This window comes from Petromyzon marinus, chromosome 44 (assembly GCF_048934315.1).
Source record: "Petromyzon marinus isolate PM22_M1 ecotype Great Lakes invasive population chromosome 44, UKy_Petmar_22M1.pri1.0, whole genome shotgun sequence".
NCBI classification, from domain to species: domain Eukaryota; kingdom Metazoa; phylum Chordata; class Hyperoartia; order Petromyzontiformes; family Petromyzontidae; genus Petromyzon; species Petromyzon marinus.
The window spans coordinates 1,194,363-1,211,791 of record NC_133710.1 but is presented as its reverse complement, the minus strand read 5'-3'; the positions used below and the strand labels follow the sequence as shown (position 1 = coordinate 1,211,791).

Genomic DNA, 17,429 nt, shown 5'->3' with positions numbered 1-17,429 from the left:
CGATGCGCACCAAAATTCAAAGCATAAATTACAGTCTACCACAGTAACATTATTAATAATGATAATAGTAATGATTTACAGCCTGACGTAACAATTCCACTTTGCACATGCACACGAGACTATGATTTCATCGCTAAATCCCCACGATACATGACCTCTCGAATTGCACAATCATCAACCTTCTTTCTGCCTTTACGATCCCATCGGTTGCCATGGCGTCTTCAATCGCTTTTGTGTCACGGTGTTCTCCAATGTATTTTCTTGTTCCCTTTTAATCCGTTCACGGAGTTCTGTGCATTCGATCTCTGGTTTAGCATCTCCAACTCTTCCGCAAAATGTATTTTTGTGGTTTCAGACAATGTATTCAAAATTAGGTTTGAAAGGTTAGAAATCAAACATGATTTATATCTTGTAAGTAAAAAAAAACATTACAAGTTAATTTATACCCCGCTGTCAACCCACTACTGGATTAAGGACTTTTCATACCCTGTTGGTCATAGGTGTTGTTTGACCATTCTTCACCACACTGCTCAGTGTCGGTTGATATAATGGGAGAGGCTGTGGTGCTCAGCCGCGGTCTGTATATCACTCACCGCTGACATTATCCGTGGCCAGGAATTGAACTTGCTTGGGTTACAAGGTTCGTTTCTCAAAGCAATAACCGCTGGGCCACTGCGCCCTCTTAACATGTTTGTGTCTCCCAAACCGAACACTCCAGTGCTATGAATATCAAAACAACCAAAAAATCACACCGTCAATAGATTCTTGTTTTGGTCCATTCGTGGTTCCTGTGAGATTGAAGGATTTTGTTGAAGGTTTACAAACTGGAGTGTCTGATAGATTGAGCAACTGACAGATGATAATTGCAGCCACATACCTCATAGGATAGAATCATAGAACTAGGTGATTGTGATCACAATGAGCAGCACATTGATATTTTACTTCACTTTTACGATCTAGAGAATTATAATTAGATCAACATTTCCCACTGTGAAAAATGTAGCCATGGTCAAGAGACAGTCCAGAATGACAAGATTTTATTTTCATGGGTTTTGGAAATCATTAAGTACAACAAAGAGTTTTTTTTAATTGTACAATGTTTTATTTGGGTCGCACCGCATGTTGATAATGTAAGGGTTTGGCTGAGAAAATGATAGGTACAAGAAGCCAGGGAAGGCAGCGAATTAAGTTACTTAAGCAACGTGAACAATTGGATGTAACTGGGAGGAGTACCTGATGCAAAGTTCTTGAGTAATACGATGGGCAGAGTTCAGTGGAAGGAAATACACAGCTTCTGACGTCTTTGAGAAAGGATACGGCTCACATCGAGCACGTGCTGCCCCCGGCATGTGTGGTGAAACGTCGGACATCGTGCCGAACAACACGCACGTTTGACTGCGTACGGTGCGAAAGAAGTTCAACATACGTACGACCAGAAAGTGGGCTAGAGAAGTGTACAGCAGCACGATCGCGAAATCATCCACAGTGCATTTTTTGTCGTCTGTTTTTATTAAGAGTGCACGTGTTTATTTTTGTGTTTGTGGGAAATCGACTTGCGCCATTGCCAGATTATTGAAGTGAATCATGCAGAGAGCATGCGGTGCATTTTTAACGTAGCAGTGTTTTTGGATGATAATAACCACATGGTTCATTTAATTTTCACAAACAACATTTCCACTTCAAACTAAAATAAATATGGTAAGCATACTTAACGATTGGATGTTAAATTTCGTTGTACTTTGCCTCTATTCAACTGGAATATATTCTTAAGCGTTTTGAAAATACGTTGTTGCCATTTGAATGCTTGTAAAATTTGTGGAAAGATAAAGTAATTCAGGAGTCCAGACGTGAACATAGCAAGTAAGTGTTGTATATCCTGTTCAATAGGGCAGTGGTTATGGACCTTTCTTGGCGACTGTAACCCCCCTTGTTGAATTTAGTTTCAACCGAGTAGCCCCTCGACTGACCCAACATGGTTCTGAGAAATGTATGAACAATGAACATCAATATTTGAACAAATTGTCAATTTTGTGAGGTGTATCCTAACCAGATAGTAACTTGCAAGCGAATACAAAAACAAAATCAACGGACTGCCTGCATGCGTGACGTCATGTGTTCGCGTTCGCTGGTTCCTCTTGGCAACCGCATTGTTGACGATCCATGAGTTTAGACAGGTCTCTCATATTGTTCTAGGTTGTCATAGGGATTCACATTTTATCGTAGTTATTTTGTAGTGGCAGATTCACACGCGATTATTTACCAAGGACTCTCACGTATGATATAATTTCACACATTCATAAATCAGCTCACCTACCCTCTGGGACGCTGCCACGTACCCCCGGGGATCCGCGTACCCCCGGGGGTACGCGTACCCCCCGGGGGTCCGCGTACCCCCCGGGGATCCGCGTACCCCTGGTTGAACGAACCACTGCAATCGGGCAACAAAGGTTGCACTGGGTAGGACTCGTGTGAAACTGGGGGTAGGGACAGTTACCGAGAGACAGATATTGGAGTGGTCTCTTCAAGTCCAGCGACCAACTACTATTTTGGGAAGCCGCGGTGGCTAGGAGATGTTAACTACCTCGCCTGGTATACAGGAGGCCGTGGGTTCGATCTCGACCCTCGAGTTTGCATCTGTCTCCCCCGTGGTCATCATTTAGAATCAACGTGCGTTTCGAGTATTTGGCTGCTTCTGAAAAAGAGTCGGAGAGCTAAGTGGGCCTTACCTGGTAAAATAAAAACGTGTCGTGTAGTGTATTATTTTATTTACCAGGTAAAGCCCCTGAGCTCTTAGTTTTTTATCAGAGGCCACCTGGCCACACACGATAACTCATCGAAGTGGCTTATATCATCATCACACGTGGGAATGTATAGTTGCAGCCAAAAAAAAATCTAAACTCTGTCTCTAAATGCGGAGGGCAAAACCAGAGGTGCAGAAGAAGAATCCCACCAACGGGGAGAAAGTGAACACGCAAACTCGAAATATACAACTGGCATCAGGGTCTGGATCAAACCCATAACCTCCTGCGAACTAGGCGAGGGATATAACATCTCCTTGCCACCCGCGGTGCCCCTGAAGGGGAAGGCTGCAGTCCAAGACGGTGGGATTCTGGTCAGCGCGTGTCTACATTCAGTGCTGGATTTTCCTAGTAGCAAAAGTAGCTGCATATCCTACGAGCCTCGCACTTTCAAGGGCACCGTGTTATACGCTTTCAAGCTATCAATTCCGGTTTAGTGATTCTGCACTTGTTCTAATATTATACCGCCTTCAACTTTTATGAACGACTGGGTGTTTAAGGTTAGCGATTTGTCGTATTATTTGGCTGTATAGCAAATTTAAAAATACAATTACTTTACTATGCAAGTAAAAAATTTACGTGTTTTCATTTGTTTATATCTAGGGCCCCTTTATAACAACATATGCTACTACAGGCCCCGCACTAGCTGAATCCGGCACTGTCTACATTGCAGCAGCTATGGGCTCCAGTGGAGGCTGGAGGGCGTTGCCAGTGGAGGAGGTGCGGCGATGGAGGTGTAGTGACGGAGGCTTTGGCCGCGATGACTTCTTGACCTTGAGCCTGACGATCGCTTCGGTCCGTGTTCCCCACTGCGCATTAGTTTGTGGAGACGCAACCTGCGATGCCGTCGAAAGCTGCTCCACCTGCCCCGCCGACTGTGGGGACTGTCCAATGGCCACCTCCATTAAGGTCGCCATCGGGCTGCCGATCTCCCTCGTGGTGTTCACCTTTATCGTGACGATCACGGTAAGGGGGGTTGGGGGAACACGCTGCAAGATTGCGCGTCAACACAAGTTACCAACATATTTCTTCTTCTTCTTATGAACTCTGGTTCCACGGCCTTCTAGTCTCTTGGCTGTTGTCCAGCAGAGCTGCATAAAACGAACCTGCGGGCACGGGTGGCCCTTGGTACTTCACATCTGCACACCTGTCAACAACCGCTTATCAGTGCCCCCTACCTTATTACAGACCAATTCAGACCTTGTTGGTCACCCCGTGCCCGTATACATCTCAACACCGGTGTGCCGTACTTGTAATTGGCACGTTCTGTTTACGTGACAAACCTTACTAATCGGCTTTGTCGGGTGGTGGCGGAGTTAACGACACATTTACATTTACGCGATCTAAACCAAAAAAAGCTATATTATGGACAAACGCATATCGTGGGACGCGTTATGCAAACCATGTGTGCGTGCGCATGACTTTACCCTCTTAATTGCACGTGTATATGTGGAGTGGTGTAACGCGCAGCAGGGTTTGCAAACAGCAGTTGCATTCATGTACGGGGTTGCAAACAGTGAGGCGAGCTCAGGACGAGCAGGTGCAGGCGGGTGGCCTGGGTGACAGCAGACAGAGGCAGTGATTGGCTGGCTGCAAATACAAACGCGGGGTAGGCGCCAGGGAGGCGAGAGATGGAGGTGATAAGGGGGAGAGAACACGTGCAAGAGACGCCGGAAGGACGCTGGCTTAATGAGGGCCATCTGAGGGCACTTAATGCGGCGGGGGATATAAGGGGAACGCGTGAGGCAGTGGGTTTGGGTTGGTTGGAGATGAAGCAGTGGAGAGATTCAAGAGAAGTCCGGGACGTCGCCCTCCACGCCTTCGTCCTCCCCAGCGGTGCTGGCTGAACCCCCCTGCTGGGGCGAGGTTGGAGGTGCGTGTGTAGACAGGCTAGCAGTGGAGAGGCCAGCGGAATATTGAGTCTGAGTGCGATAGGCTCGCGGGGTGAGAAGCTAGCGGAGTATACAGAGAGCGAGAGAGTGTCCGTGACAGGCTAGGAGAGCGGGCAGTAAGGGGATCGCGGAGCGAGAGAGAGAGCACGCTCGAGGTAGCAGGCGAGCAGGGGCAGAGGATGAGTTGGCGACAGGAGGTGTTGAACAAGAGGAGCATCCGTGTGGGATGCTGCGAATAAAGTGACGCAGGAGAAAAAGACGAAGTTGTCCGCGTGAATTAACACCACACTACACACGCACTGCATTGTGAATCATTCACCACAGAACAAATAACGTGTTGTATACCCGATACCTCGTCGGTAGAATTAAACAATGTGGAAGTCAGAGAGACAGGTTGATAACGGAGTTGCGTGAGCCAAGGGATTGATACGAGTGAACCAGTTATAATTATTATAAGCCCCCCGTGGTACATGAAGTGTAGGTCTCCAACTCGCCCATGCTTCTTCTCTGGCCTCTCTCTACGCGCTGTCAATGCAACTGAAGAAGAGCCATTGTCCGAAACGTCGCCCGTTATCAACGTCTTTCTTATTAAGGCAGCGGTGCTGTTGACGGATGTGTTAAGTGTGTGTTTTTGTTAGGCCGTGGGACGGAGTGATTGTGCCTGGTGTGTGTGTGTGCGCGCGTGAGAGAGTACTGTTTGAAAAGAGGAAATGTTAAATAAAGATCACTTTCGAATATAAACACAAACCAGGGAATGGGCAACACGAGCGGTGATTTAAGTGCAAAATGCTCCTGATCATGAGTATGGAATGAAGAAAACAAAGTTGAAGATTTACATTGTCAACATGTGCTGAGCAAGATGATAATTGATGCTGCTGCATTCACAGCGGCACGCAAACATATTCGTCAAAAAACAGTGACCTTAATTAAAAAAAACCTGCCTTATTTATTTCGTCTTCTATTTAAGATATTGTTGTTGACGAGTGTGTTGAGATTTTTTTTTGCAGTAAGATATCATCATTGTAGTCATTAATTACATTTTCGCAAGTTGACATGTTTTGAGTCAAGTTTAATGAGTATTCTGTTGTTGTTTTGTGGAGTGTGAAAGATTTGTTTTTGATTCTGCTCCACTGACCAGATTTAACGTTCGCCAGCTTTTTGAGTTATCTGTTGGATTAGTATTTTTTATATATAATATATAATACATAATATATTATATAGTATATATTATATATTGTTCCCTACGTTTGGCAGTTCAGAGTTAAACATTTCCAGACATTTATCCCACGAACTCTTCCGCATCTACGAACTAATCCGCCCGGACTAAATATTTTTTGTAAATTAGTTTTATGTTTGAAAAACAACAGCTCATTAATTTATCATTTCAGCATCTGTTAGCTGTCAGATTGCACACTTAAGCGTGAAGTTTTGTTCCATCGTTAAGCAAATTATTCGAAAGATGGTAAAAGGTATTTGAATAATTTAGTTCATTTGATATCGATGCCATTCTATTGCAAAGGTGCTCCACATTTCACAACACCAGTATAGCCGACCAGTAAAGGTGGGGATTTCACTGCATGGTTTTAACAAACTGAGTAATTTGCATGCACTTTTTATTCCTTGCTCATTTTTAAGAGAATAAAACAATATTAGTGATATGAAAGTGAGAAAATCAAGAGACAGACAGAGAGACATATTTTCCATAATTTAGGCTTTTTGGGTTAGATCATGTAAATATAAATGCGTTGTTAAACTCGCCACCACTCGACACAGCTAATTAGTAAGGTTTGTCACGTAAACAGAACATCCCAATTCATTACTCGTACAGCACACCGATGTGTTGGAGAACAAATCCACAACATTTACAATCTGAGCGAAAGCTTACGTCCATAATAAAGGTTTTTGGGTTAGATCGCGTTTATTTACAAATGTGTCGTAACCCTCCACCACCCGACACGGCCAATCAGCAAAAAAAAGTGTCACGTTGACAAAAGACAAATAATTCACTACTTCAGCCCACCGGTGTGTTGAAGAGTTAATCCACATTTACAGTTTGAGTACGACGTTTCGCTGGTAAATACATCCAGCATCATCAAGCAATTCGCCAGAATGGTAAAGCCCTCGCTTGCTCCCGGTTTTTATATAGAGCAGCAGGGTGACGTCATCACTTAACTCATATCAGGTGCATTGATTAGAGGCGGAGGGGGGGTATTGTAATTATATAATCGATTAGTAATCAGTCATTGGTTATGATTAGTATGCACCTGATATGAGTTAAGTGATGACGTCACCCTGCTGCTCTATATAAAAACCGGGAGCAAGCGAGGGCTTTACCATTCTGGCGAATTGCTTGATGATGCTGGATGTATTTACCAGCGAAACGTCGTACTCAAACTGTAAATGTGGATTAACTCTTCAACACACCGGTGGGCTGAAGTAGTGCATTATTTGTCTTTTGTCAACGTGACACTTTTTTTTGCTGATTGGCCGTGTCGGGTGGTGGAGGGTTACGACACATTTATAAATAAACGCGATCTAACCCAAAAACCTTTATTATGAATAATATTAGTCGCGAAAGCCTACGTGTTAAACTGAAAGCTTACGTGTTAAACAGACAGCTATCTGAGAGAATTGTAGACAATACGTTAACACGATACGTGAACACGATGCATGAGATAACATCTGGATAAATACGAGGTGATCGTGAGAGAACTGTCGATGGGTGATACAGGTGACACTGAGATTAGGGCCCTGCACATTTAGAGGTGCACTGTTAGTGATCGCATATACAGACATGCGACATTACGGCACCATGTGACATTACATCTGTACACGTGGTATAGATAATGTGAATTGTATATGTGAAGAACCCTGTATGATGTCATGACATCGCTACGCCTCATCAGAATCAGAATGTGTATCTATGCTGCAGGGGGAATCCGATGAGCTATAAAGCGCTTTTTCACAGATGTCCAGTAGGGGCATGGGGTCAGAACGTTACAACAAACGGTTCAAGAAACAACATAGGAGTGCAAAGTATAGGAAAGGTAAACACATTACTGGAAAAAAAATACAAATAAAAACCAAACTACGTTTTTTTATCTTAGCAGGTAAATCCCACTGAGAAAATCGACCTGGCCACAAGTGATGGGTCAACAAAGTGGATTGTCACGTGGAAACTTATAGCAGCCAAATAATCTAAATAACGCACGACAATGTGTGGTGTGTCAAGGAGCGTGCCTGTGATGAAGCTTAACACGTGTGGCAGCTTGAGAGTTTAATCGGGTTATAATTTGACATGGTTCAATATACACGTCGGTGCACGCCAAAAGCACGAGACATCCCACACATAAATATGCACGATAATCTAATTCATTTGAAATACAAACAAATTCGCACATATGTTGCTGGGTACTGTGAAGTTAAGTAAAGTTATGCAAAAAAGAGCCCGACACATTAATCAGTAACACCGTGGCCTTAAAAGGATACATATACAGCAGGCGACGTTTCAAGGAGTTAAATAGTGAAAGTAGCACGTACATTGGTTTTCTAAAATGGTTTAAAGTGCTCTGAAGAAGGGATATTGCCCAAAACGTTACGTATTATAGATTTTTTTTCCTTTTAAGGTCACAGTGTTATCGATTAATGTGTCGGCGATGTGTGGAGGGGGGGGAGGTGATTTGTGAATTGTGCTTGTGCACCACTGCCGAGGCAGCGGCAGCAGCAGCATCACCAGATCACGTGGTTTTATCTTTGTTTTTTGACATTTGCAGTGGTTTCAGTACCAGAAGCAGAAAATGTTTTGGGATGAGAGCTGGGTGGTCTGCCTGAAAGACCTCAAAATGGGTGAGTGCTCTCAGCTGTGTGAGCAACACGTTTTCTGTGCAGGTTATTTCATAACCAAACGTGCATCGGATGTGTCGTGTGTATGGTACGTTGGACTTCTTTCGCGCTGTACATCGCCAGCTGTGCTAATCGGAGGTGCGGGGGGAGGGACAACAAACTAAACACGAGAAGGATGCAGCACCGTTCCTGCTCTCCGATGTCACGTGTTCAGGTTGTACCTCGTCGACTGGTTCAGCACGATATCTGACGTTTCGATCCACATGCCCTGGAGCTGAAGGCACTGAATTGGTGGCTCGCTTCTTCGGGGGAATTGTATCACTATTTATTAGCTGAACAAACATACCGGCACGTGGAGTGGAACGTCGGACATCGTGCCAAACAACACGCGGTACGACCAGAAAACACTTTGGAGTGATATACAGCAAAGACAACCCCCCCCCCTAAAGCCTAAACAGACTATTGGGGAAAGTGCTGTTCGCGAGCACCCAGGAATGACAACACGGCACACGAGGGGGTGGGTGAGCACCACGCCCGACCACCTTTGTCTCGCCCAGTGTTGATGTTTACACAGCGCACCCAGGAATGACAACACGGCACACAGTGTGTAAACATCAACACGCCCAGTGTTGATGTTTACACAGCGCACCAGGAAGTAACGTAAGGCTGAGTCAACCAGCACCAATTCAGATATTCGTCACCAATGTTGGCTGTGAGCACCAAGGCTGTAGCCATGGAGTCAACATTGGGGGGGACCAAATCTTCCAGGGGGCCTGGGCCACCCCCCCCCCCCTAGAAAATAAATCTAAATTTGAAAACTAATTTCCTGCCTAAAATATTACAAAATTCACTAAAACATGGGATGGACTTTTATTTATTTTTTACAATAATGTCTAATCGTGTATTGTATTACATTGCTCTGATTTTTCTTTTTTACCATTTCTTGTTACAATGTATGTAATGGCAGAGATTAGGGATTAATAAAGTACAACCATGACCACAATCATATAAACAGAAATCTATGCATTGATTAATATGAAGATAAGTCCAGATATTGTGGCCAAGTTTTAGCAAATTGTTGTTTTTATTTACATAGCATAGCAATTTTTTTAAAAAATATTGTTTATAGCAATATATTGGGGGGGGGGGGACATTTTGAGCATATTTAAATATGCGAGATGTGTCCCCCCCAATATATATTATAGTTACGGCCTTGGTGAGCAGGAATCTAACTCCCTTCTCTGGGTGCTTAGTTCAGTATGTTAACCTCTGCGCAACTGCTCCGCTATACAGCACCATCACTACGCAGGAATATTCTAGTGCTGCAGTAAACTGTCCAGCTGGACCCTAAAGCTCCTCTGATCAGTCCACATATCACTCACTTCCTTTGTCAGACATGGCCAGGAGTCATTCTCGGATGACTGGGTTCATCGTGCAGTGTGCTAACCACTGGGTTCATCGTGCAGTGTGCTAACCACTGGGTTCATCGTGCAGCGTGCTAACCACTGGGTTCATCGTGCAGTGTGCTAACCACTGGGTGCATCGTGCAGTGTGCTAACCACTGGGTTCATCGTGCAGTGTGCTAACCACTGGGTGCATCGTGCAGTGTGCTAACCACTGGGTTCATCGTGCAGTGTGCTAACCACTGGGTTCATCGTGCAGTGTGCTAACCACTGGGTTCATCGTGCAGTGTGCTAACCACTGGGTTCATCGTGCAGCGTGCTAACCACTGGGTTCATCGTGCAGTGTGCTAACCACTGGGTGCATCGTGCAGTGTGCTAACCACTGGGTTCATCGTGCAGTGTGCTAACCACTGGGTGCATCGTGCAGTGTGCTAACCACTGGGTTCATCGTGCAGTGTGCTAACCACTGGGTTCATCGTGCAGTGTGCTAACCACTGGGTGCATCGTGCAGTGTGCTAACCACTGGGTTCATCGTGCAGTGTGCTAACCACTGGGTTCATCGTGCAGTGTGCTAACCACTGGGTTCATCGTGCAGTGTGCTAACCACTGGGTTCATCGTGCAGTGTGCTAACCACTGGGTTCATCGTGCAGTGTGCTAACCACTGGGTTCATCGTGCAGTGTGCTAACCACTGGGTTCATCGTGCAGTGTGCTAACCACTGGGTGCATCGTGCAGTGTGCTAACCACTGAGCCACTGAACCACCTCTCTCTCTCTCAGTGATGAGCCTCTTCTTTCAAATATTTGCATAACGTGTGATATATAACATGTGTTATATGACTTTTCAACCATTACTTATTGATGTTTATTGCTCCAATATTTTTTTGGTATCATTCTTGGAACCTTTTAATGTATTTGTATCTATCTTATATAACCATAACATTCAAATTTAGTATTTTGACGCGTGCCACCTGCAAGCGGAGCAGATAATACTGAGAACTTGGCGTGCGGTGGCCGCAGCATTAAGATTTCCCTTGCGACTTTTGTCAATACACCGATGCTGTGTCAGCCAAGAGGGTTGTTTAACCATATTTCACCATGCTGGTGAATTGGGATGGTGGAGGAGGGCCGGCCGAGGGGCATTTAGGACCAGTTCAGACATCATTCGCTACTGATATGGGCAAATGGCTGGGAATCGATCGAGCCAGGGACACGGGGTTCATCGTGCGGCGTGCTAACCGCTCACTGCCGTTGCTGCCACTGAACTAACCGCTGGGAAACGTGGGTTGAAACGCAAGGCTGCGAGAACAGAAACGATCAGAAACTTAGCTCGGGGATTATAATTCCACAAAGTTCTGAGTCCCGTTACAACATCTGATGTTCGCCTCAAGGAAATACTGGAAGCTCAGAGTGTTTGGAGAGGATTGATCCTTTGCCAAAATGGAGACAACTTTGATTGTGGTGGCGAAGTGGCGAGATCGCTGAAGAAGAAATCTGCGCACAATTATTGAGACTGCGCTACGGGCCGTGGCTGAACCTCTCCTGCCTCGGTGTTGCAATCGACCGTGGTCCTCTTTGTAGTAACACGGGACACATTGTGCCACACTGGCACTATAAATTGTTTGCAGCAGGCTTCGAGTCGAGACATTTTACGCATGTTTGCGTCGGGGTTTTTTTAAAAAAAATGGGAAAACATGTGTTAAACACCATTCAGTAGCGTGGCCCAGTCTTACAAGTTTCTCGTTCCATTTGTTTTGGACCGCTGCTGCATTGGGCTTGGCCTAGGGCAATCCCACGAGTGTACAAGGTACGCCTTAACAATATTTTACTGTTGCTTTATTATTGTACCATATGTTCCTAAGTACTGTCCTTCAGTACATGTGGTAAACCCTAAACACTTCACACGTGTGTTTTTTTTTGCACAACAATAACAACTGTCGTTCACCACTAAGTGGTGCTGACGTCACCAGGACGCTTGTGCCAGGCTAGGTGAACTTTGAGGCCACGGGAAGTGTCGAGGGCTCGCTGGCAGGAGGTCACGGAACAGACCCGGGTGCTATAGGTGAACCGGCTGACATGACATGCAGATGCACCACCTCCACTCCTTACAGTGACAACTCGCTGCATCTTATCCGCCCAGCGCACCGCTCGTCTTTTCTGGAGGGCGACTGCCTTCAACTGCCCGGTAGCATCGTTCACGAGCCTCCTCCACAGAGGCCAATCATGACAGTGCTGGCACCAATCATTGGCAAGTCCAATCAGCTCCACATTCTCCAGTGCCATATCGGTCCATCTCTTCTCCTGCCCGTGATGCGCCCATTATTTAGCCCCCTCTATTCGGCAATGCGGTGGCTGGGGCATGCGATCTACATGACCCAGCCAACGCAGCCTCTCCTGCCAGATGAGCTCACCGATGGGACTGTGTCTCCCGATGTTTGGCACACACCACCGGATGCATCATGAGGACAAAATCGGGCAAGATGGATGTGGCGTGCCAAAATAATTTCCGGCACAGATTTCTGGATTGTCCATGGCTAAGGTGAGTCGTTGGGTTGTACGAGTTGGGTGTGCAGGCGGTACAACTGCGGGCCGGAGTTGCTGGGGCACTAGGCGGTAACAAGGAGGCGAGGGGATAAGCAGACATGGGTCACAGGTTCATTCCTAACCGTGCCGTGCCAAGCGGACTTGCCAGCCCCGCCGGTGCAAGTGGCAGGCTGCTGACGTGTAAAGCCTCTGACCGTGCAATGGTATTCAAGGCTGATGATGCTGCGTTGTGCGGTTGTTGAGCGGGAGGCGTTTGTGGACACCGCTTTTTGTTGTGGAAGCGTTGTTCTGACGCGTGCGTGGTGTGTTGTGTGTTGACCCCCACGAGTAGCTCCGTCGTAATACAAGTAGACATTTTGAAGCCCCCTGCATTAATCGTAAATAAACTTCTTATTGCGTTGTTGGTTGTCGTTATGAAGAATTAATTGGGCTGGGGTTACATAGGAGAAGATTAGTACACTTTCTAGTATTACATTTTTGCTTGATTATCCCTCTATCTTTTTGTACATTTGGCTTAAAAAACACACACAATGCCGTTGTGAGAATTTTATTGTTATTTTATTTTATTATTTTATAATTTTATTCTCATTCTACGTGACTTTACCGAAAGAACCAAAGAAGACAATGCCGTTGTTTACAAGGGCCCAGCAACGAGGCTAACTTTATTGTTTCAGAAATGTTGGCAGGCTTTCTCCACGCACGCCAACCAAAACAACAGCAGCGGCTTACATTTTGAATGCCCCCGTAACGTAACAAACGCATCGCATTGCAGGCAGACAGCACGTGGGGTATGGGGGGGGTCCCTCAAGAGCGACCGAGCGAGGGAAGGAGAGACAAGGAAGCAACTAAAGGGGGGGGGGGTCTCTGAAGGTGCGTGGGTTGAAGAGGGAAGTTTAAAGGAGAGACTTGAAAGCAGAGAGAGAGAGAGGGGCCAGGTGGAGTTGTCTAGGGAGAGAGATCCATCGGGAGGGTGTGGGCGTAGTGGCTAAAGGGGCGGATAACCATGGAAGAAAGCCGGCCACTGCATCGCGCGCTTTGTATGTACGTGTGTGTTGAACTTCTTTCGCACCGTACGTAGACAACCGTGCTAATCGGAGGCGTGGGGGAAGGACAACAAACTAAACAACAAAAAAACATCGAACAAATGCGCTTCTGCGGCCGCCTGGAATGCTCTTCCCTCCAATTTTAGCAAGCCACTGGGGCTATGCACTTTCAAATGTAGATTTAAAACCCATTTCTCTAGAACGGCTTTTTGTGTTTAGTTTGTTTTCCTTCCCCCGCACCTCCGATGAGCACAGTTTGGTTAAGTTCTGCGCGAAATAAGTTCAACATACGCGGGGGGTGGAGGTATATACCGCGCGGTGCAGCATTACGTTAATTTCGGTGTGTGTGTGTTTTGTTTTAATGTTTTACAGGTCAGCTTCAAGGATTCGGAAATAGCTTGGTCAGCTTGCAGGAATCTCCGTGCGAGATTAATTCCAGTCGCATGAGTGGCCTGAGCGATTCCTCGGCGACAGCCAACCACGCACCCTGCAAGCAGCACTTCACCAGCACTGTCATCATGCACGTAACGCGGCGGCTGTTCGCAATTGCCGGGTTCACCCACACGTGAAAGCTCCTCCACGTGGCTTATCGTCAGCATCGTTACATGTGGGGGGGGGATTTCTGGTGGTAGCCAAATAATCTCAAGGCAGGTTTCTTCAGAACCCTTGTTGTTTGGAGAGAATCCTTCTTAATGCTCAAGGAGAGTAATCACTTTATCGAGTAGCCGAAAGCCTGTGGATTTACATTGTAACCCTTGGTGAGTACTCCGATGTAAGACCGACATTGAAGGTGCATAGCTCAGTACCCAAGCAAGTTCACGACAGTAGTCAAGGAGTAGTAATGTGTATGCATGTTGGCCTTCTTTAGCACCGTACCTAGCCAATCACGATAATCGTCATCACCCTGCCGTACGAAGGCATTCCCGTGCTTTTCGATCATTGGCATTACTTGACCCCTTACTTGATCATACTTCACCACACTGGTCAGTGCGTGTTGGTGAAGAGATTGGCCGGGAGAGGGGGTGGAGGGGAGGGGCTGGTTCAGATATCACCCATGCCCGATATCATGGGAATCAAACCGAGGTTGAACTCGGGTTGAACTCTGGTTCGTAGTGCAGTGCCCTAACCACTGCACCATCAGTTCACCGCACATAACAGCATTGCGTGCATTTTTTTGCCTACCACCGCTTAAATAATAAACAATCCACGGCTATGAATCTGACACCAGCTGATCCCCCAAGTATCCAATTACATGGTGATGCTGCTGCTGTGTTGGCAGTGGTGCACAAGCGCATATAACAACAAAAGCTGACCGCATGCGTCATCAACGCCATGGCCTTGAAAGGACAAATTCTAGAATAGGTGACGTTTCAGGCGATAGCCCTTCTTAATCGCGGATTTCCCTCCAGAGTGTGACAAATAGCCGTACGGGGGCTCTCCGGCTCTGCTCAAGATGACGGCGTCACAAAGGACCCTTTGAGGACCGAGAGCCGTGAGCGCGCACGTGGAGGCAGGAGGGGAATGTATTCGTGACCGCCCAGCGATTGCATGGCGCCCGGTCAATAATAGCCCAACGTTCAACAAATCCCGAGTGTGGCTGACGGAAACATCAAACACAGGCGCCTCCGCGAAAGCTCGTCTCTCCACTTTACGCGCTGCGTGGAATAAATATTTTCCCCGTAGCTTCCCGTAACCCGCACGCCGTGTCGCATGCAGCGCGTGTGATGTGATTTGCTTCGGTCGAATATCGTGGGCCCTTTGGAAGTGTTCGACGTGGCACACTAAACAGGGGTCCGGCAAAAGCATTGGCGACGCTAGTGGAGACGCTAGTGGAGACGCTAGTGGAGACGCAACAGAGGCAGAGCAGAGCACGACTGATAACAAACATACATTGGACTTGATAGAGCGGATGTGGCACCAGAATGGATAGGTATGACAGGGATAACATCAGCAACACATGCGATATGATGATGGTGATGATGACCGCCACCAGTGGAGGACTGCTGCTGCCGCCACCAGAAGTTTATGCACCCAGCGGCCTCCATAAAGGGGATTGACGGCAAGAGAGAAAGAGCACGGGCCAAATGCAGAGCTCTCAAATCTCACACTTTCGGCATAAGTCGTGGTCACTTGAGGCCTTTCTCACGGTTTCACAGGCACATTTCACCCGCTGACTGGACCAATAGGATGTGGAGGTGGGGGGGGGATGGAGTCCTTGAATGTTAAGCAGGGCAGTTAGGTTTGGGAATAGCCAAATGCTTGAGGTTTCCTGAGCTATGTGAAGGGGGCCGATGGGAAATCTCACCCGTTTCGCTGGTTGTGATCACCAGCGAAACGTCACAGTACTCGAATTGTAAATGTTGTGGGTTTCCTCTCCAATGTAACGGTCTGCTGAAGTGGTAACTAATTGGCACATTTAGTTTACATTACAAACCTTACTAATTGGCTTTGTCGGGCGGTGGCGGATTTAATGACCCATTTATATTTACGCCATCTAACCCCCCAAAAAACCCCCCTTTATTACGGATAACATTGGTCGCGAAAGCCTACCACGTGTTAAAGTCACCTGCAAATTGTAATGTCAGCAGAGGGTGCTGGGTAGAAGGTTTCATGTCGGTCCGCGTGTCAGCAAGATGCATGTTTGCGCGCGAGTGTCCATCGGGGCTATGCGGTGGAGCCAGTGACGCTAAGCAGTGCACTCCACCTCAGAGCTTTTTGTAATTGCAGTTGGGACAATCAGGTGGTTAAACTCGTCGGGTGGCGATACTGCGATACAGATGATCGTGGACCTTTGTTTTTCCTGGCTTGGTTTGGAAGTCGGGATTGTGGTCTAGGATGTGTAGACCTCAGGGACTAATTTCTTTGTTGTGATCACTTTTTGTTGTTGTTTGTGCTTTTTGTTTTGGTGCCATTTCTTAATTTGTTTGTTGATTTTAGATTTTGCTTGGTAGTAGTTGGGGGTTTTCATTTGATCGGTGTGTGTGACTTCTTTCGCACCGTACATAGCCAACCGCGTATACAGGAATTGGTCCTCATATATATAAATAATGTGCAGCGTTGTGGCATGCTGTTGGCATGAATGACACTAAATAAAATGTAAGTATTACATGATTGTATTACGAAGTTTAGTCCACGATAATAGTATTGTCCATTCTGTAAAGTCGTGTCGTGTCTACTGTCTCTTCCAGTGCTGCGTCCTGGCTAAGCTCAGACACGCCTCTGCAGTCAAGAGTCAAAGTTATTTATTTTTGCTCAAATAAGCATTGGAGATGATGCTCATCTCTTGTTTATTGCAACGTTGAGCCAGTGGTGGAAGTTCCAAATTCCTATGGCGAGTTTTGTTGACCATAGTAAAGGAACTGTGGGCTGAACTTGGCTATCGGATACCTTGTAGAATGTGGCTTTCATGAATAATGATGAAGAGGAATTTTATTCAGTGGGAAGTGATGCGGCCATCCACGCTCTCCCATTATTAATAAAAAAAAGATATATTACATAAAAAAAACATGGAAACCATTGACAATGACACTGCACACAGAGAGGGCAGCAAATTCAAATCACAGGAGGACTGGGAACTCGTTTGTTCTGCCAAACGGATTAATTAGTCGAATGTGCGTAGCGTTCGTTTAATGTCGCGAAGCCAATTTAGGTTCGCGAACTGGCATGGTGCTTGTCTCTTTTTCTCTCTTCCTTGCGGTGTTTGCTTTTTTTTTCCGATTGCAGAAATGGACGGACGGTGGCTTTAAAGAAAATTGAAAAGAAAGCTTTTAACTTGACCAAGGTGATCAGAAGAGAAGTGAAACAAGTGAGGTAAGGCAAATAAAAGGACAGAAATCCCCGCCGTGTAGCCTGAACAGACTTTAGGGGCAAGTGCTGTGAGCGAGCACCTATGAAGGATGGCACGGGCA

The 17,429-nt window shown here is 46.3% G+C and overlaps 1 protein-coding gene across 1 annotated transcript in view; it reads left to right on the top strand.

The window, feature by feature from the left end:
- LOC116951912 (atrial natriuretic peptide receptor 1-like) overlaps positions 1–17,429 on the top strand; it is a 60,868-nt gene that overhangs the window by 17,957 nt on the left and 25,482 nt on the right. Inside the window, exons 7-10 of the mRNA XM_032970756.2 lie at positions 3,619–3,764; positions 8,464–8,536; positions 13,894–14,041; positions 17,245–17,331. Of these exons, the coding sequence (XP_032826647.2) occupies positions 3,619–3,764; positions 8,464–8,536; positions 13,894–14,041; positions 17,245–17,331 (454 nt within the window). The remainder of the gene's footprint in view (positions 1–3,618; positions 3,765–8,463; positions 8,537–13,893; positions 14,042–17,244; positions 17,332–17,429) is intronic.